Consider the following 21,574-nt stretch of genomic DNA (forward strand, 5'->3'; position numbering starts at 1 on the left):
CCTAGGAACATCGCCAAAGGCAAGGGAAGCAAGGGCAAAAATGAACTATTGGGATTTTATCAAGATCAAAAGCTTTTGCACAGCAAAGGAAACAGTTAACAAAACCAAAAGACAACTGACAGAATGGGAGAAGATATTTGCAAATGACATATCAGATAAAGGGCTAGTGTCCAAAATCTATAAAGAACTTAGCAAACTCAACACCCAAAGAACAAATAATCCAATCAAGAAATGGGCAGAAGACATGAACAGACATTTCTGCAAAGAAGACATCCAGATGGCCAACAGACACATGAAAAAGTGCTCCACATCACTCGGCATCAGGGAAATACAAATCAAAACCACAATGAGATACCACCTCACACCAGTCAGAATGGCTAAAATGAACAAGTCAGGAAATGACAGATGCTGGCGAGGATGCGGAGAAAGGGGAACCCTCCTACACTGTTGGTGGGAATGCAAGCTGGTGCAGCCACTCTGGAAAACAGCATGGAGGTTCCTCAAAATGTTGAAAATAGAACTACCCTATGACCCAGCAATTGCACTGCTGGGTATTTACCCTAAAGATACAAACGTAGTGATCCGAAGGGGCACGTGCACCCAAATGTTTATAGCAGCAATGTCTACAATAGCCAAACTATGGAAAGAACCTAGATGTCCATCAACAGACGAATGGATAAAGAAGATGTGGTATATATACACAATGGAATACTATGCAGCCATCAAAAGAAATGAAATCTTGCCATTTGCGACGACGTGGATGGAACTAGAGGGTATCATGCTTAGCAAAATAAGTCAATCGGAGAAAGACAACTATCATATGATCTCCCTGATATGAGGGAGAGGAGATGCAACATGGTGGGTTAAGTGGGTAGGAGAAGAGTAAATGAAACAAGATGGGATTGGGAGGGAGACAAACCATAAGTGACTCTTAATCTCACAAAACAAACTGAGGGTTAATGGGGGGAGGAGGGTTTGGAGAGGGGGGTGGGATTATGGACATTGGGGAGGGTATGTGCTATGGTGAGTGCTGTGAAGTGTGTAAACCTGGCGATTCACAGACCTGTACCCCTGGGGATAAAATTATATTATATGTTTATAAAAAATAAAATTAAAAAAAAAAAAAAAGCAGTCCCACTTTGATCCAATCTAGGTATCTTTTCCAACAATGGTGTGCTGAATTGGATACAGTTTAAAGTCTCTACGTTGCCCATGGGCTGTATGTAGCCAAGAGTTGTTTTTCTTATTAATCCAATTTTTTCTTAAGGACTAAATGACTAACTCTCAACTCTAGAAGCCAATGACCCAGAAGGAGGCTGGTCTAGATCGCACAGTCGGGGCTGAGTCGAGTCACCCTCTAACTCTGAGCCCAAGGTTTGGTCAAATATCTTATTAGTGCTCGGCACTAGCAAAAGTGGCAGTTATATAAATAATGTGTGTCCATGAGGAATACGTTCAGCTTTGAGGGAGAGGGGAGAAGCAGGCTTCCCACCAAGCAGGGAGCCCGAGGTGGGACTCAATCCCAGGACTCCAGGATCAAGACCTGAGCTGAAAGCAGATGCTTAACTGACTGACTCACCCAGGCGCCCCTCCTGCTCCACCATTCTTACCATACGCCTTTTGCCCCGTGGTGGAAGGACAGCTTCTAACTTAGCAGATAGCATGTCCCAGCTTCCAGCAGGGAAAGGACAAAGCACAAAGCTTTCTCCTCAGGAAACTTTGCTACCCCCCCACCCCCCAAAAAGAAAACCTTCCCTGGGCATTTCTCACTACAATTCCCTGGTCAGGACTGGATCCCATGACCACCCTAACTACAGGGGAGGCCGAGAAATCAACTACTTAAGCTTTGCAGTCTCCATAGGAAAGGACGTCAAAGGAGAAATTGATTGAAATGGGTGTGAAGTCATCCAACCTTTAGAAGAGAACCTAACCCAGGCTTACATACACATGTATTTTTAAAAATTAATTCATGCAGCAACACTTCCACTGAAGGAGCGTAGGGAGAAAATGTTTTGGTGCAGTCTTGGGTGGGGGGTGCTTGACAGGGCTTAATATCACCAGCACTGAAAGTAATAAATGTTATCCCTCTTTTCTATCATGAATATGAATGATGCTCTGAAGGCTGAAAGCAACCTAAGAATTTACGTGAGAAATGAGGCATGAAACATTTTTGAAAATATATTAGCCCAAAGTCTGTATTACTGCATATTTTATACCCTTTTCAATATGCTACAAAAGTTCTGAGCCATCAACTGAATGCTGCCAGAAAAGAACAAATAAGAACAAGGATACAAAAATAAATGCTGGGAGTCAAGTTACCCCCAAGATGTTCTTTATGGTCGGTGTAATGATCACAGTACCGGGCAGATGGCTTTGCTTCAAACTCTCCCCATCGGCACTTGTCCTGCAAGGTGGGTTCTCCAGCAAGTTTATCCCAGGCCAAGTAGTCAGAGATACTCATGGAACTAAGTTGGTATTGGAGATAGAATTCCATAAATGCTTCCTGCCCCCACCTCCTGCCCCTTGGTTCCTTGCACTTTCTTCTAGGCCTGAGATCTTTCCTCTTATTTTGAAAACATGACAGAAACATGTCTAGTCGAGGGGTTCCTGATGGGGAATTCAGTTAATGTTTAAATTCTGTATTATGAATGTTTTTATTGTCTAAAATATATTTTCAGGCATAGTCCTGTGATAATCAGAAGTATGAATATATCTTATATCCCATGAACTTTATCCCATGTTAATGATATTCAGTAAAATGGCCAACCATGTGAAAATATGTACCCTGTTAAGATATTATGCATTATTTTAATCCTTTTTTCCTTTACATGATTTTAAGAAGTTCTGCAATGAATATACATTATTCTCACGATAGGAAACAAATGCCAACTTCGGTTTTTCCATGAGGTTATTGTCTTACCAGACCAGACATGAGCCAAGTTTGGGCTTGTAAAGTGAAACTGTGTGGGGCATTATGTCTGTAGACAAGTGCTTGTCCACTGTCAGGATGCCAGAGAGTCTCATGGTTCATGTACTTAGCATCATCATTTCATGCATAAAAATGTCTATTCCTGGCCCCAGACATGGTAATTCAGTCGGACAGGGGTGGGGCTCAGAAGTCTGCATTTTTAACAAGTCCCTCATTCTTTTTTTTTTTTTTTTTGAGAGATTAAGAGAGAGAGCACACAGGAGTGAGGTGGAGGGCAGAGGGAGGGGGAGAGAGAGAATCTTAAGCAGACTCCACCCCAGCAAGGAGCCCTACACAGGGCTCAATCTCATGACCCTGAGATCACGACCTAAGCTGAAAATAAGAGTTGGGCGCTTAACTGACTGAGCCACCCAGGCACACCCAACTCCCCTTGTTCTTTTTTTTTTTTTTAAGTCCCCTCGTTCTGATACAGATAGTCCCCGGGCTACACCAGAGAAACATTGCTCTGATAAGTCTTTTGCTCACTTATTGAGGCCGCAGTCTATGTCGAAATCCATTCTTATGGATCCCACCAATAAGCCAGTCTGCCCCTTCACACCAGAGAATGGTGCCCCCTCTGCCCCACCTTTCAAAGGGTAAACTGCTTTTATTTTTCCTCAGTCATAAGGAGTTAATAGGTTAATAATTTGCAGAACACTTCTTAATACTTAATAATACTTCATTATACTAAAGTATTCTGTCATACAGAAAAAGTGTTTCTTTTTTTTTTCTTTTTTACTTTTAAAAATTTTACTTATTTAAGAGAGAGCAAAAGTGAGAGAGATTACAAAAGGGAGAGAGAGAAGCAGGTTCACCACTGAGCAGAGAGCCTGATGTGGGACTCGATCCCATGACCCTGAGATCATGACCTGAGCTGAAGGCAGACGTTTACCTGACTGAGCCACCGAGGCACACCAGAAAAAGTGTTTCTTAATTAGTTAAATTCAACTGAATGTCCACCATGAAAGAGAAGAGAGATATTAAAGGTACATAAGACCAACCTCTACTCCCAAATGAAAATTTCTAGATTAGATATCTCCAGCTTGTCTGTCATTGCTTATGAATTCCCTCAACTGATCTTTAGTGATAAACTATACAGTACAAGTGGATGGTTACTATTCTAGAAGGATCATTTCTCAGCCAATGAAAATGCCAGAACAACTGGTGTAGTAAAGATCTACCTTTAACCCCCCTTTAAAAAAAAAAAAAGATTTTATTTATTTATTTGACACAGAGAGAGAGATCACAAGTAGGGAGAGAGGCCGGCAGAGAGAGAGGGGGGGAAGCAGGCTCCCTGCTGAGCAGAGAGCTCAATGCGGGTTCGATCTCAGGACCCTGAGATTATGACCTGAGCCGAAGGCAGTGGCTTAACCCACTGAGCCACCCAGGCGCCCTAACCCTTTTCTGCTAAGAAGTTTTTGCATCATTTTCTTCATTCTCAGAGATGGTTCTATTTTTCTTCTAAAAACCTAAAGAAGGACTTCTCTTGGCACAACACATGTCTGGGGAGGTCTTACTGTAAATCAGCCTTCATTTATTTCCTGGCTATTAGACAATGTTTCACTTAGATACTATATCTGAGGCCTCATCTAAATTTAGGAGAATGAGACCACAGATTTTAGAAATAATCTGCCAGCTGTGCTGGTGAAAGTGTCCTGAAGCCCTTGCAAAGAGTAAGAAAAGGAGGAGAGGGAGGGAGAAGAGAAGAAAGGAGCCTCAGGGACAACCACAATAGAATTTTTTAAGCATCTCCTAAATGCTAGCCATGCAGGGAAGTGCTTTAATAAAGTACCTCACTTAAACCTCCTGATTAAGCCAGGAGATGAATGTTCTTTATAGCCTGACTCTACAGATCATGAAAACTGAGGCAGAGAAAAATTATGTAAATTGTCCCAAATCACAAAGGTACTAAGGGCCAAACTAAGATTCAGAGCTCTGTGTGTTTCCAGAACTCTCCACCACGCACTGTGGGACACCTCGCCGGTTGAAGGCACTCAGGCAATTTGGGGCAGCCCCCCTCAGGAGCTCACTACTATCACCCCGGCAGCATCGGAACAGCCAGGAGACACTGTGGCTGATCACAAGTTACGGTCCACTATCTAACCCATTAGAAGGCCTCCGACAGCCTCAGAAATCAGGCTGGATTTAGGAAGGCGAGCTTCCTTTCCTCACCAAATCAGTCCCTCCCAATTCAGACGCTGTATCCTGTCTTCCAACGGATCAATCTACTGCACGGAGGAAGGCTGGTTCTAAATTTCCTAATAAAACTATCAGAATGATGAAAGAGAACACGATGGGCTGTCGGAAAAATATCAAAAATCAGTGTGATGCTTGAGTTGGCTCGATTGGCTCATATACTGTTTTCTATTACAAGGTGAAGAGCAACTCTTGGGCTGTTAATTAATGTTATGTTATTATTATGAGGGAGGCCCAAGGTTCAGACATTCTTAATTGCCTGAACTCCTGGGCTAATTAATGCAATTTATAAGGGATATGTCAGGAATAATAGTATATGTTTTTATATCAAACGTAAAAACATGAGGGACGTGCCCCTCACTGAAGGTTACCAGATAGTTCTAAGCACTTAACATGGGTCTTGTCAGAGAAAATCCCAGTACATTAATTTAATAGGCTCAGAGTTACTTATCAAAAGGCTGTAGAGCATAATGTTTTGCATAATCAAATGGTTTATTAACTCAAGTCATCATTTGATTTTTTTCATTTATATTCCAATTCGCAGAGATATAAGCATATCAATTACAAAAACAGCCTACAATATCTAAATACAAAATAGCTATGAGGCGAAGTATTATACACAGCATCTAGAATACTACAGAGCTCAATAACAAGATGATTTTCACAAAACACATGCCAAACGATTATTCACATTACCTGACAGGAAATGCCTTGTGGTTTTTTTCCTTGAAAAGTATGCATGTTATTACTCAAAAGAAAATCATCCTCATTTAGATCTATGAAAAGAGATAAATGTTATGTAGATTGTCAGAAATTACAGGACTTAAGAAGTTTAAGTGCAATTTAATACTCTTTATACTTTTCATTAGTCTATTATGGTACTATATTGCCTAGATCATAAATCTTTATTTTCTTAAAGATATCTTATTCTCACAAGAAACAGGTCAAAATAAAATACAAATTTAACAAATTAACAAATTCAACAAAGAAAAAAAGAAAAAATGCCACTGGCCAGCTGGGTATCTGAGCAAGCATGGAACCTCTCTGGGACTCAGTTTCCCTCTCAGTAATAAAAGAGTAGCATACTACCTACTAAATTCAGTTACACAGTTACCAGTTTGTGGCCTCTGCTGTAGAAAAAGGAGGACGTTAGAGGGTCTTGAACTAAGGAAGAGACATCAGAAAAATGGTATTTTATGAAGATTAGCTCTTTGTTTTGTGGTCTTACATATGTTTATTTATTTGCAATCTCCCAAATATTGCCCTATAAGAGAGTATTTAGAAAACAGAAGCAATTTGGTCCTAAGTAGTAACGAAGTTGCAGTAGTTGAATTAGGCAACATGCAGCTGTACTTTCGATCGATGGCCACAGAAATATCCCTCACACCACATATTCCACAATGTGAACTTGGTATGTCTCCATCAAGAAACAGAGTTCAGGGTGCTTGGGTGGCTCAGTGGGTTAAGCCCCTGACTTCAGCTCAGGTCATGGTCTCAGGGGTGCTGGGATCGAGTCCCACATCGGGCTCTCTTCTCGGCAGGGAGCCTGCTTCCCTCTCTCTCTCTCTCTCTCTCTCTGCCTGCCTCTCTGCCTACTTGTGATCTCTCTCTGTCAAATAAATAAAAAAAAAAACTTAAAAAAAAAAAAAAAGAAACAGATTCTCCTCTTATTCAACTGAACTTAGTAACTTAGTAACTCACTTATCACAGGACAATGCAGTGGAAATGATGCTTTGTGACCCGTCCCCTCCTCCTAAGACTAGGTCAGAAGAAGCCTTACAGCTTCTGCCTTGTTCATTTGGGATGCTCACTCTCCAGACACTTCCTCCTGTGGTGTGTGAAGCTCCCTCTCGTGTGTCCCTCCCTCTTGCAACCCAGTCCTTGTCCAGGGTGGGGCTTACATCACCTGGAGAGGCCACATACTGGAAGTCTCCACCGAGCCCAGCCTGCACGTGATCCCAGAACAGGTGCCAAATATATAAGTGAAAAAGTCTCTAGATGATTCAAGCCACCAAATATTTAAGTCCTCCCCAGTCATTCAAGAGCCTCAGATATCATGAAGCCCTGCCCTGAATGAATTCCTGGCCCACAAAATCCTCGAGCCTAATACAAGGCTGTTTGATGCCATTAAATTTGGGGGTGGCTTTTTTGCAGCAACAAGATCATGAGAACATGCAGAAACTACTTAAGTGAGTCACAGATGACCGCATACGTAAGAATGCACATCCGACGTACACGTTCAGACTCCAACTGCCCCTCGAATGCAGATGTGGGGAAGAAATGAGATGAGGTAAAAAAGCAAAATAATCTAATAATCTAATAATTCTAATCAGCTTTCAGGTGATTCTAATGAAGATAGTCCTAACCACACTCAGGAAACTCTAACCCTAGGAAGAACTCCACTAAGGAACTGAAGGGAGACTCATTTGTCCAAAACACGAAGGTGCTGAGTGTTCTCATCACTCGATTCAGAAAAGTCCTCCTTGGAAGCAAGAGGCCTGCTTATAGCAGCCTGTGCTCAGGGAGTTTCTTCCCAGGTGAAAAACGGATGTTCAGGTGTGAAATAGGGCTTTTCTCTGTCACTCCTTCATGTGATCCAGTCTAACCAAAGTTAAATTACATGGTCTTGGAAAACAATTTTTAAATTAATTGGTGGTCCCTAAAAATTAAACAGAATAGCAAATACATTTGTGACTTTATCTATTTGTCATCCTGAAAGTGAGGGTATCAAGCCAAAAAAGAAGAGAATTAATAAGGTCTGGAAAAATCAAGCCAGAATGTTTACATGCATACTCCGAAAAGGCGGGCCAAATAATAATATTGACTAGAATTCAGGAAAGAAGGTTTCAAACCAATGGCAATTCAAATGTGAAACCGGAAGCTCCTAGTAACATCCCTCCTATAATAGGATTTTTGGTAATGAATCTCATCAAAATCATACGTAAGGAGTATTTATTTTTAAAATAATTTGACAGCAATATGGGTGAAATTAATATTCCCCTCAATACTAACCACGTTTCCTGATCTTATCCAGCCCTTTACTTCCTTTACTAACAGGCCAAGTTTTATTATTATTTTTTTGCCTATTTTCTGTTTTATGGAATAGTCTCTCATAGTCACACTGTTTGAAAAATCTCTAAATATGTTGTTTCCTTTTTATTACTTTTTTAAAAAATTTTGCTTTGCCTTTATTCTTTGTACTTTCTGACATAAAATATAAAAAGCTTATTCCTGATACCACTATCTTTCCTTAAATCAAAACTTGATCTTAGGTAAACTCCAATTCACAGATTTCAAAGTTTGTTCTTTTCAGGCTTGATTTAGTTTCTTCATAAAATTAAGGCCAAAATCAATTTTAAAATCATAAATTTAAAATTTTAAAATTGATCTTGATTTACTCTAATGAATATTATGACTATTCTGCCTTTGATGGTGCTGAAAATACAATTGATATGAATTACAGATTAATTTTCCTTGATACCTAAACTATGTCAGTGCTTTAGTCATAAAGTCCTGGGCACTTAATTTATTTTGCATTTATTTTGCAGATGTAGTCTCTTTTAACAGCACAGATGGAGGTTTCAATAAAACTCTTCTTAGCAGAAGGAAATGGACTAGATAAACTAAAAATATTGTGCTTCTGGCACTCAATGTTTTCTGGTAAATTTTGTCTTAACTGACATAACACAGTCATATTCTTGAGCTATGTGAATATCTATAGATTCAAACACCAGGCACAAATTCTTGCTAAACATAACCCGTGGACATTTCTTTCATCAGGCCCCAATATTCTTTAGGCCTGAAACATTGTTAATATGTGTCATCAACAAACACCTTTTTGAAATTGACACTGAAATGGAGAGAAATGGCCTTTTTTTCCCCTTTGGTCTTGGAGTTAGTAACAGATTCTGTAGGAGTTAGTGCCACTCCTACCATTTAATTTCCTGTATATTTTCTTCTCTTTTATTGAGGCTGCCTTCAGAATTTCATCATACGTGTTCAATAAAATAATGGGCTCTGGTGATAGCAACAAGGCACCCTCCAGTCTTCCTCTCCCTAAACTTGACAGACTGCCTATCCTCAGACACAGTAAACCTCTCTTCAGTAATTATGCAATTAACAGCTGAAAAGTAGTGTTTAAAAATGAGAAAGAAATATTGTGGGTTGATGGGTAGAGCGCTAATTGCCTAGAAATACTCTGAGCTTTCCAAATGAATCTCCTCCACCCATAAAATTCAAGTCCACAACTTGTGGCCCTCCCTTCCCCACTGAATTTCTCCCTTCAATTTACAGTGGCACGGATGGCCTTGGTCTCGGGCCATCAACTCTTCCTTGCACAGCATTAATCCCTAGGAAATGTCCTGTGACTCAGCTGCTACTGCTGAAAAGCCAGCTGAGCTTTTAGACACACACACACACACACATGCGTGCGCGGGCACGCGAATATATGGTAGCTTAAGATGCAGAAGTAACCAAAGCTGAGAAGGTTTCTGTAAAGGCTTGCTTTTTTTTTCTCTAACAAAAGCACATCTCTAATCAGAAACACCATACTGTAAAGCCAAGATTTTTTGGCTATATAATAAAATTAACTGTCTATGAATCCTAAAATAAAAAAAAAAAAAAAAAAAAAAACAACGGAGAAAATTATTTGCAAAAAAAAATAACAAATTGAATTATTAAGAAATGGCAAAATTTATAAAAAATAATCTACAGTACAGTTATAACTTCTTGATCCATAGATCAATATACAATAAGCTAAAAATCACATGTATTATTAAAGGGTCAGAGGATAGATTACGTGGATGAATGTCTGACTAATCTGTAGAGTGTGTGAGTGAACATAGCTGGCATCCACAAGGTAAAGATACAGTCCGATTGCAACATGATCTTATTAAGACATTTCCTATGTTGTGATTAAAGAAAATACCTAAATTCCAAAATGTTTCATCTATTTATTTATATAGAAAAAATTAGAACTATTTAAAAATTCAATTAAAATCATTTCCCAAAATGTTACACAATCTTGAATAAAACAGAAATATTTCAAAATAAATTATTTTCATAAATAATTACTTTGTAAATCTAAGAGCACTCTGAAAAGGTAAAATTTGGACAGATTATATAATCAAATCACTAAACTAATGATAAATATGCAGTATAATTCCTTTTGTCCCAGGATATTAAAAAATATATTTAATTAAAAATTAGAAACTCTTAAATAATCAATAACTAACATAATTATTTTTGTTCTAGTAACATTAGAGGGAGAATACCAAGCAACTTTTTATGCTGTTGTTCATGTTTGTGAACTCTGAAGACTTTTTGTTTTATTCATTACCTTCCCAAAGTTAAATAATTTTAATTTTGAAGTCATTTATTATTAATACATTTTACTACACCTGGCTGCTAATTTTCTCTTCTTGGGAATTTTTAAATTATGAAATGATACAATTTTGTATTAATAATCAAGGTTACTCTTCCATATTTTTAAGGAAAATTTAAATGTTTTAACAACTATTAATATATTAATGTTATTTTAGAGGGTTTTTCAATGGGCTGATTTGTAATACATTTTAAAATTCTTATAGACATTAAAGACTTTCAAATATTATTTGCAATTGATTCTTTGCTTCAACAGTCAACCTAATTAGATTCTACTTCCTTTCTATATGTCTATGAGTATCTATACACACCCAGGCACACGTATATATCCTATTAATAATATATATCTCCTATTCTAGTTGTTTTTCCTTTTTTAAGTAGACCACAATGCCCTGCTTATTTTAATAGGGAAAGATGTAAATTTTTCTTTCCTGCCCTTTAAGCTACTTTGGGAAAATGCAAAGTCAGCTGAACTGAATTTAGCAATTACCTTTTAGCTGACAGAGTCTTCTGATGTGGGAATCATTCTCAGGCTTGCGGGGTTCCTGCCAGATTGTGTCACTCACTGTTTTCCTTTCTAAAATAAAGCAGAGGATTGGTTAGCAGAATTCACAGTAACATCTGTCCAGTAAGTGTAGGAAGTATGAAATCAAAACAAGATAAGCACACAGTTGTAACTTGGTAAGAGACAGGAGAGCTCTGTGGTCCATCCTAGAGAGTTCTAGTGCCTGACAGACAACCCCCAAGTGTCCTGCGGGCCCCCATGTCTTTCCATAAACTACATAAGCACCCAGCATATGCGGTAGGATGCTGTTATTGAAATACCTGTTGGTAGTCTGTGATTACATTATTCTTGGAAGGACTTTTCCTGAATTAACATTTAGGTTTTCATGCTTAGTTCAAGTCTCCCCACCCTCCGCATTCTTCATCATTTGTAACAAAATGATCAAGTGTGTGGAGAGAACACCGAACTGCAATGGTTTCAAGAAACTCTCAAATCTTGAGTGGAAGAACGATGACTTGCTCGGCCCTGTCCTCCCACCACCCACCTAGAGCAGGGCCTGGAAGTGTGGTAAAGAACTAAAATGCGCGAACATGATGAATTAGAATCCCTTCTCGTCTCTTTACCAAAGATGATCATTCCACATGTCCTGTCATCATATTGATAAGGCAAATTTTACACCCAAAGCGTCACAGGGAAACAAAGTCAGCACGTCTGTGTTGTTTTTAAGGTCACTGTTTACTCTCCTATTTGACTACAGGAAGGGAATCGAGCATCAAGAATTATGTTAGGAAGGAAATCGCTATGGCCTTGTGTGTACAAACTGCATAGCAGGCTATGAGAAGAAATCTGATGGAAAATAAAACTTTGACTTACTTCCTTTTACTTAAGATTATGCATTATTTAAATCAGGGCTGATATGCAAAATATTTAAGAACTACTTGCCCACAGGGCCTTGACTAGTGAGATAGGACACAGCCTCTGTGGATGCTGCCCTCTGAAGAATATCGGACCTCATTAAGATGAAGACACTCTTGAAGATGCATCCATTGATGATCATCACCTGGGTCTGAATGAGCTTTTCAGATCCTACCTAGGAGACTGGATTTTGAGCATCCAACTCCTAGACTCTACCACAGAGAAAGGGCACCCACAAATTTAACAGGCTTCACTAAAAATAAATTATTGCCTGGGCTCCTTGGTGGTTCAGTTGGTTAAGCATCTGTCTTCAGTTCAGGTCATGATCTTGGGATCCTGGAATCAAGCCCCACATTGGTGGGGGGGGGGGTCCCCGCTCAGCGGGGAGCCTGCTTCTCCCTCTGCCTTTGCCCCTTCCTGATCTCTCTCAAATAAATAAATAATTTTTTTCTTTTTTTTTTTTTTAAGATTTCATTTATTTGACAGAGATCACAAGTAGGCAGAGAGGCAGAGGGGGAAGCAGGCTCCCTGCCAAGCAGAGAGCCAGATGTGGGGCTCGATCCCAGGACTCTGAGATCATGACCTGAGCTGAAGGCAGAGGCTTTAACCCACTGAGCCACCCATGACCCAATAAACAAAATCTTTAAAAAAATAAAGTATTGCCTGAATAATCCAGATATTTAAAAAGATTTTATTTATTTATTTATTTGTGAGAGAGTCAAAGATAGTGACAGAGAACATGAGTGGGGAGGAGAGGGAGAAGCAGGCTCTCCGCCGAGCAGGAAGCCTGACTTGAGGTTCAATCCCAGGACCCTGGGATCATGACCCGAGCTGAAGGAAGACACTAAACCAACTGAGCCACCCGGGCGCCCCTAATCCAGATGTTTTGCCACTGTGACTACTTTATAATTAGTGAACTATATTCTGTAAGAAAAGGAGAGATGTTATCCGTTAGCTTTCTAAAAGTAATTAATAGAATTAGATATTTACTTCAGAATTAAATAAACATCAAGCCTTTATTGTAACTACAAAAACTATGACCACAGAAACTAAAGAAAAGGTCTGATGTTTGAAATGCTGTGGAAGAGTCTTTTGTAATATATTTTTTATTTCTTTTTATTCACTCCTAGATTCATATATCTGAAAAGATATGGAAGAGGTCACCTTGACCATGGTCAGCCAAGCTAACGTTGAGAAGCCGGAAGATAATCAGCCAATAAACCATCAAAGAGAATTATATTTTTAATGTAAAAGGAAATTATTCTGAATAAATCAATGATTTCTTTGTCTTAGCCATTTACAGTTAGAATGGAACCACCTTCCTTTTAAAAAATTTCTTCTGTAGAATTCAAAGACAACTCAATTTGATTTCATTAATCACTTATTGTTGCTGTATGGAAGTGGCAGAAGAAAAGAAATTTTAGAGAAACAGAACAGATTATCTGCATGAGTCATCTTCTAAATTACTAACCAAATCCTTCGTTTTCAGACATAGATCTCCGGATTGACCTAGAAGAATAAAAGAACAGATATTTAAGTCTACACCTTACCCACTAAGCACGTATTATTTACTAATAATATTTTTAATCAAACAGAAATTAGATTACTTAGACATGCTTGCACTACGTTTGAGAGCAGAAATCCATTCTACCCCTAACTAAGGTCTATATATAGCCCTGAATTTTCCTAAGTACAGTTAATATAAGTATAATCTTGGCCTGGAAATTTCCATGCAATTTGGAAAAATTTTCATGCAACATTCATAAAACTCACACACACAAAAAAGTGGGCCACTTTTACATGATTGTATCTCGAGATAATCAATAAATAGTTAATATGGAAAAGCTCTTTTTGAAATAATTCCATTCAATAAATACAGAAAGGAGGACTAAATATAATCATGTACAATCCCTAATGAAACAATGGATCTGGGCAATAATCAACAGTTGCTGTTAAAACTCTTCATTGAAAGGCTAAAAGGGCAACTTTGTGCTGATGGCTCAGCCTGATACCATCTGAACCCACTAAGCATGTTCACAGTCATAAAACTACAGACAACCAAATATATGGGCTTCCAAAGTAATGCAGCAGGAAGCCTACAGTCACTGATAACCTACTTTTAAAATATATACACACATATCAAACTTGAACACTATCAAGCCCAAAGATCTACCTAAAGAAGTTACAGGAAACACACAGGATAGAAGAACATGTTTTTTGTTTTTCTTTTTTTAAATACCACAATGATGCAATCAGCAAGGTTAAAAAATGTGGAAAATTCCTCAGAACAAACAATCCAGTTTCTTCTAGCAATCAATGGAGAAGGACCTATGAATTAAGAGACATGCACTGCGATGATCCTGATTGGATCATGATTTAAATTAGCTTTTTAAAAAAAAAAAGCACTTGAGGCTCTCAGAAAAATTTTAACAGTGACTATATATTTGGTCATATTATACAATTTTTCTTATTTTGTTCTACTGCAGTGGTGGCACTGTGTGTGTGTGTGTGTGTGTGTGTGTGTGTGTATACATATATATATGTGTATATATATACACATATATATATGCTTACTTTTCAGCAATATATATCCAAATACAAAATTATGTGTCTGGTATCTGCTCTAAAAAATTGTGGAGGTTGGAGCACTAGGGTGTCGATGGGTAGAAATAAAATAAGATTGACTATAGGTTGACACTTGTTCAAGCTTGGTGATGTGAGTTCATCATTATCTCCTCCATTGTGTATAATTGAAAATTCCAATAATAAAATGTCCAAAACAGAAACAGAGAATAAGACTGTGCTGACTCGATCATGTTAATTATTTTACACGCTGGGTGAACACACACGGTCCTGTACCTATGATTAACTTTGGGGTAGCTTGAGCGTTTTCCACTATTTATATTCTTGGTAGTCATTAAATTAGTGCCACGTTCACTTTTACTTAAGCTCAGGTTTGTAAGAAAAAAGGTCTGTATATATAATTTTTGTCTTTATTTTATTTTTATTTATTTTTTATTTTATTTTATTTTACTTTTATTTTATTTTATTTACTTATTTTTATTTGTTAATACAAATGCTTAGGACACCTCTTGGCAGAGTTAGTGTTCCCAAAGAACCATTTATAGTATTGTAAGGTGAGGGGGAGGAGAAAAGCATGAGATGTTATCCCTTTAGGGGAGCGGTGGACAAGGGAATTAAGGAACTGGAGAGTCTTCAATTTAATTTTAATTGGTCACAATCGGAAGAGCACATTCACTGGTTTTGAAAAATCCTAATTAGTTGACATCAGGTACTTTCCCTCTCATCCATTCCCCTTTTTCCTGTCCATGTTTTGATATCCTCTGATTGATAGACGCATCAATCATAAGCCAATAGCTGTCATTTCATTTAAGGATTTTATTTGGAATCGGTGATTCCTTATCCGTGGCTGGAGGGAGACCCAGCATAGGCATCCCGCAGATTTTCAGATGGAGATGAGCTGTGCCAAAAAACCTTCTTTACTCCTGCTCTGGCTTAAAATGCCACCATTGTAATTTAAATAGTTAACTGTGCTAAAAGACAACTTCCCTGGTCGGCCAGGTGCTCTAAGCTGTTAATCCAATTACCTACTTCCTATGGGTGTGTTTTATATCCTTACAGGGACAAAGCTTTGAGCAGGTAAGGAAAACAACTATGTAAAAGCTCAGAGTGTCTTGGGGGCAGGCGAGCAAGACCCTCCTGAAAGACTCCAACCAGACAGAATTCCACAAAGGAACAGTTTGGTCTCAGAGCATTCAAAGTGCAAGGAAGCTATTCCATATCATCAGCAACCAATCTGGAAATTTCCCCATAAACCAACTTCCGGCGGCAGCCTGATGTGCTGAATGTAAAGCCAAGCCTGACCTAAATAACCCAAATCTCTTTACAAACACATTTTTCTTTGGATTAGCAGAACACTTCAGAAGATTAATAGATCACTGATAGAAGCATGTTTTTGAGAAGGCTCCCACTTTAATCTGAGCCTAGTCTGAACACATGTTTCTTCTTCTGGAAATTCAATTTTCACCTCTCTGTGGACAGAAATGTCACAAAACAGGTTTCCTATGCATCAGCATAAATAGATAAATGGTAGCAGAGTAAAACATATCTAGATTTGTACATGACAATTTTTAAAAAAGCACTTCGATAGGAAAACCACGAAAATATTCCATTCAACATGATAGAACTAACAGAACATAAAACTTACAAAGTGAACTTGACTTACTTTCTTTTTGGTTGTGCATTCTCAAAGTTAGAAACTTCCTGGAAAACAAAATGCAAAATAAAATAAAATAATACCATTCCAAGAAATCAGAAGGAGAATTCAAGAATGGTTCATCTTCGAGGATAATCTAAATGTAGTTCATTTTGCCCTTTCCCAGGAAGGTGACTGGTGCTTCCTCTCTGTATTTTGGTACTATATCATAGAATCTCAGTTCAAGTTTGTTTTTTTTTTTTCCTCTCTTTTTAACTTTGAGAGGTATAGAATGCTTCCTTTATTAACTAGGGTTTATTCCTTATTCTAAGCCCTGATCAGTTAATAACACAAGTGTTTTAAATAAAAACATGCAATTAAATCCTCATAACCTCAAAGTTTCCATTCCTCATCAACCCACCAACACCAAGGGCAGAGATATGCACTAGAGTATGCTAATTATATCACATAGTACTTTCCTTTGAGAAAGTTCAATCATTCACAATACCCCGAGTGTGTGGAAATACACCTGTGATTCATCTGGCCTTTCTCATCAGAGCAACTGAATGTTGTGTAAAATCCCTTATACTTTTCGGGGAAGAATATGTCGCCACGTCTTTCACCATCCTTAAAAGAGCTTAAACTGCTCCCAGGCACTTTTAAGAACCCTTCAGATTTTCTTGTTATCGTTCATCTTCTCCTTCATTCAAAACCATTTACGTTTTTGATGTTCAATTGCTTTCTGAACATCCACTATATCATAGACAACAGACCCTACTGTAGAGAGGTTTGATTGGTATGGTAGGAATTTGTGGGAAAAACAGAAATGCAAAAGTGGGGAAGAGTAGTGAAGGAAAATCAGGAAAAGGAAAATTGTTTTTATTATTCCAGTGGCTGACAGTATCGAAGCACTGCCAAATCCACCATAACTTGTCCCCTACAGAGTAACCCTTATTTATTGTATTTCTGTCAAGATTTAACTCTCAAGGACAATTTAAATTACCTATTTCCAGCTGTTGAGTAGAGTATCACTGTTGAGTACAGTGTCACTGAAAATTCCAGATGCTGAAACATTCCATTCCTGAACTTGAGAAACAGGTTTTGCCAAGTTAAAATGCCTGAGTCATCCAAAGGACAAAGTCTAGTAGGAAACAGGGGGAGTGAGGGTGGATACTTGGGAGTCATAAACCAAACCCTGAGATGAGGTAGGTGGGATATCAACAGACCTTTGAGGGGCTAATGGTCAGACTGACCACTCCTTCAATTCTCTATGCTCTGTCATCATGTGTCCTAAAAATAATCCATCTGGGGGAGGAGTCAAGATGGCAGAGAAGTAGCAGGCTGAGACTACTTCAGGTAGCTGGAGATCAGCTAGATAGCTTATCCAAAGATTGCAAACACCCACAAATCCAACGGGAGACTGAAGAGAAGAAGAACAGCAATTCCAGAAAGATAAAATCAACCACTTTCTGAAAGGTAGGACTGGCAGAGAAGTGAATCCAAAACGATGGAAAGATAGACCGCGGGGGGAGGGGCCGGCTGAGGGACATTGCTCCAGAGGCTTAACCGGGGTGAAGCCCACGTGGGGTCAGCGTGGCCTCAGGTCCCGCAGGGTCACAGAAGGATCGGGGGTGTCTGAGTGTCGCAGAGCTTACAGGTATTAGAATGGGGAAGCCGGCTACAGAGACAGAGCCGAGGAGTGAGCTCACAGCTCGGGGTTACCTTGAACCGGTCACAGGCTTGGAGCACGGCCGGAGGCCAGGGTGACCTGAGTAATTGGGCGCTATTCTCTAAGGGCACACTGAGGAGTGGGGCCCTGAGCTCTCGGCTCCTCTGGGCTGGAGGGTGGGAGGCCGCCATCTTCATTCCCGTCCTCCGGAACTCTACGGAAAGTGCTCAGGGAACAAAAGCTCCCGAAAGCAAACCCGAGCGGATTACTCAGCCTGGCCCCTGGTAAGGGCGGTGCAACCCCGCCTGGGGCAAAGACACTTGAGAATCACTACAACAGGCCCCTCCCCCAGAAGATCAACAAGAAGCCCAGCCAGGACCAAGTTCACCTACCAAGGAGTGCAGTTTCAATACCAAGGAGAGCAGCGGAATTCCAAAGGAGGAAAAAGCAAAGCACGGAACTCATGGCTTTCTCCCCATGATTCTTTAGTCTTGCAGTTAATTTAATTTTTTTTCCTTCTTTTTCAATTCTTTTTTCTTCTTCTGCTAAATTTTTTTAACTTTTGCCCTTTTCTTTTTTAACGTTTTTTAACTAGTTTATCTAATATATATATATTTTTTTTTTCTTTTTTATATTTTTTCTCTATTCGTTTCCTTTTTTTAATTGTTCTCTTTTTTTTTCTTTTTTTTCTTCTATTTTTTCTGAATCTCTTTTTATCCCCTTTCTCCCCCTGACGATTTAGGATCTCTTCTGATTTGCGTAAAGCGTATTTTCCTGGGGTCTTTGCCACTTTTTCTATTTTACTTGCTCCTTCATATACTCTTATCTGGACAAAATGACAAGGCAGAAAAATTGACCACAAAAAAAGGAACAAGAGGCAGTACCAAAGGCTAGGGACCTAATCAATACAGACATTGGTAATATGTCAGATCTAGAGTTCAGAATGACGATTCTCAAGGTTCTAGCCGGGCTCGAAAAAGGCATGGAAGATATTAGAGAAACCCTCTCGGGAGATATAAAAGCCCTTTCTGGAGAAATAAAAGAACTAAAATCTAACCAAGTTGAAATCAAAAAAGCTATTAATGAGGTGCAATAAAAAATGGAGGCTCTCACTGCTAGGATAAATGAGGCAGAAGAAAGAATTAGCGATATAGAAGACCAAATGACAGAGAATAAAGAAGCTGAGCAAAAGAGGGACAAACAGCTACTGGACCATGAGGGGAGAATTCAAGAGATAAGTGACACCATAAGACGAAACAACATTAGAATAATTGGGATTCCAGAAGAAGAGGAAACAGAGAGGGGAGCAGAAGGTATATTGGAGAGAATTTCCCCAATATGGCAAAGGGAACAAGCATCAAAATCCAGGAGGTTCAGAGAACCCCCCTCAAAATCAATAAGAATAGGTCCACACCCCGTCACCTAATAGTAAAATTTACAAGTCTTAGTGACAAAGAGAAGATCCTGAAAGCAACCCGGGAAAAGAAGTCTGTAACATACAATGGTAAAAATATTAGATTGGCAGCAGACTTATTCACAGAGACCTGGCAGGCCAGAAAGAGCTGGCATGATATATTCAGAGCACTAAACGAGAAAAACATGCAGCCAAGAATACTATATCCAGCTAGGCTATCATTGAAATAGAAGGAGAGATTAAAAGCTTCCAGGACAAACAAAAACTGAAAGAATTTGCAAATACCAAACCAGCTCTACAGGAAATATTGAAAGGGGTCCTCTAAGCAAAGAGAGACCCTAAAAGTAGTAGATCAGAAAGAAACAGAGACAATATACAGTAACAGTCACCTTACAGGCAATACAATGGCACTAAATTCATATCTCTCAATAGTTACCCTGAATGTTAATGGGCTAAATGCCCCAATCAAAAGACACAGGGTATCAGAATGGATAAAAAAACGAAACCTATCTATATGTTGCCTACAAGAAACTCATTTTAGACCAGAAGACACCTCCAGATTTAAAGTGAGGGGGTGGAAAACAATTTACCATGCTAATGGACATCAGAAGAAAGCAGGGGTGGCCATCCTTATATCAGATCAAATAGATTTTAAGCCAAAGACTATAATAAGAGATGAGGAAGGACACTATATCAAACTCAAAGGATCTGTCCAACAAGAAGATCTAACAATTTTAAATATCTATGCCTCTAACGTGGGAGCAGCCAACTATATAAACCAATTAATAACAAAATCAAAGAAACACATCAACAATAATACAATAATAGTAGGGGACATTAACACTCCCCTCACTGAAATGGACAGATCATCCAAGCAAAAGATCAACAAGGAAATAAAGACCTTAAATGACACACTGGACCAGATGGACATCACAGATATATTCAGAACATTTCATCCCAAAGCAACAGAATACACATTCTTCTCTAGTGCACATAGAACATTCTCCAGAATAGATCACATCCTCGGTCCTAAATCAGGTCTCAACTGGTATCAAAAGATTGGGATCATTCCCTGCATATTTTCAGACCACAATGCTCTGAAGCTAGACAATCACAAGAGGAAATTTGAAAAGAACCCAGATACATGGAGACTAAACAGCATCCTTCTAAAGAATGAATGGGTCAACCAGGAAATTAAAGAAGAATTGAAAAAATTCATGGAAACAAATGATAATGAAAACACAATGGTTCAAAATCTGTGGGACACAACAAAAGCAGTCCTGAGAGGAAAATATATAGCGGTACAAGCCTTTCTCAAGAAACAAGAAAGGTCTCAAGTACACAACCTAACGCTACAACTAAAGGAGCTGGAGAAAGAACAAGAAAGAAACCCTAAACCCAGCAGGAGAAGAGAAATCATAAAGATCAGCGCAGAAATCAATGAAATAGAAACCAAAAAAACAATAGAACAAATCAACGAAACTAGGAGCTGGTTCTTTGAAAGAATTAATAAGATCGCTAAACCCCTGGCCAGACTTATCAAAAAGAAAAGAGAAAGGACCCAAATAAATAAAATCATGAATGAAAGAGGAGAGATCACAACGAACACCAAAGAAATACAGACAATTATAAGAACATACTATGAGCAACTCTACATCAACAAATTTGACAATCTGGAAGAAATGGATGCCTTCCTAGAGACCTATGAACTACCACAACTGAACCAGGAAGAAATAGAAAACCTGAACAGACTCATAACCAGTCAGGAGATTGAAACAGTCATCAAAAATCTCCAAACAAACAAAAGCCCAGGGCCAGATGGCTTCCCGGGGGAATTCTACCAAACATTTAAAGAAGAACTAATTCCTATTCTCCTGAAACTATTCCAAAAAATAGAAATGGAAGGAAAACTTCCAAACTCATTTTATGAGGCCAGCATCACCTCGATCCCAAAACCAGACAAGGATCCCATCAAAAAAGAGAACTACAGACCAATATCCTTGATGAACACAGATGCAAAAATTCTCACCAAAATATTAGCCAATAGGATTCAACAGTACATTAAAAGGATTACTCACCTTTTTACAGGGCTGCAAGGTTGGTTCAACATCGGCAAATCAATCAGTGTGATACAACACATTAATAAAAGAAAGAACAAGAACCATATGATACTCTCAATAGATGCTGAAAAAGCATTTGACAAAGTACAGCATCCCTTCCTGATCAAAACTCTTCAAAGTGCAGGGATAGAGGGCACATACCTCAATATTATCAAAGCCATCTATGAAAAACCCACCGCAAATATCATT

General features: G+C 38.8%; 1 protein-coding gene across 2 annotated transcripts in view; it reads right to left on the bottom strand.

Annotated features, from left to right (window-relative positions):
* LOC111147041 (SAM domain-containing protein SAMSN-1) overlaps positions 1 to 21,574 on the bottom strand; it is a 152,910-nt gene that overhangs the window by 104,157 nt on the left and 27,179 nt on the right. Inside the window, exons 3-6 of one of the 2 annotated variants that reach the window (XM_022502896.1) lie at positions 16,213 to 16,250; positions 13,438 to 13,475; positions 11,037 to 11,123; positions 5,861 to 5,940 (exon numbers count right to left, since the gene is read on the bottom strand). In XM_022502896.1, coding sequence (XP_022358604.1) covers positions 5,861 to 5,940; positions 11,037 to 11,123; positions 13,438 to 13,475; positions 16,213 to 16,250 — 243 coding nt within the window. The remainder of the gene's footprint in view (positions 1 to 5,860; positions 5,941 to 11,036; positions 11,124 to 13,437; positions 13,476 to 16,212; positions 16,251 to 21,574) is intronic. The other variant, XM_022502906.1, reaches the window with a different exon arrangement.

The sequence above is a fragment of the Enhydra lutris genome, unplaced genomic scaffold, assembly GCF_002288905.1.
Source record: "Enhydra lutris kenyoni isolate GAN:26980312 unplaced genomic scaffold, ASM228890v2 scaffoldscaffold2, whole genome shotgun sequence".
NCBI classification, from domain to species: Eukaryota; Metazoa; Chordata; class Mammalia; order Carnivora; family Mustelidae; genus Enhydra; species Enhydra lutris.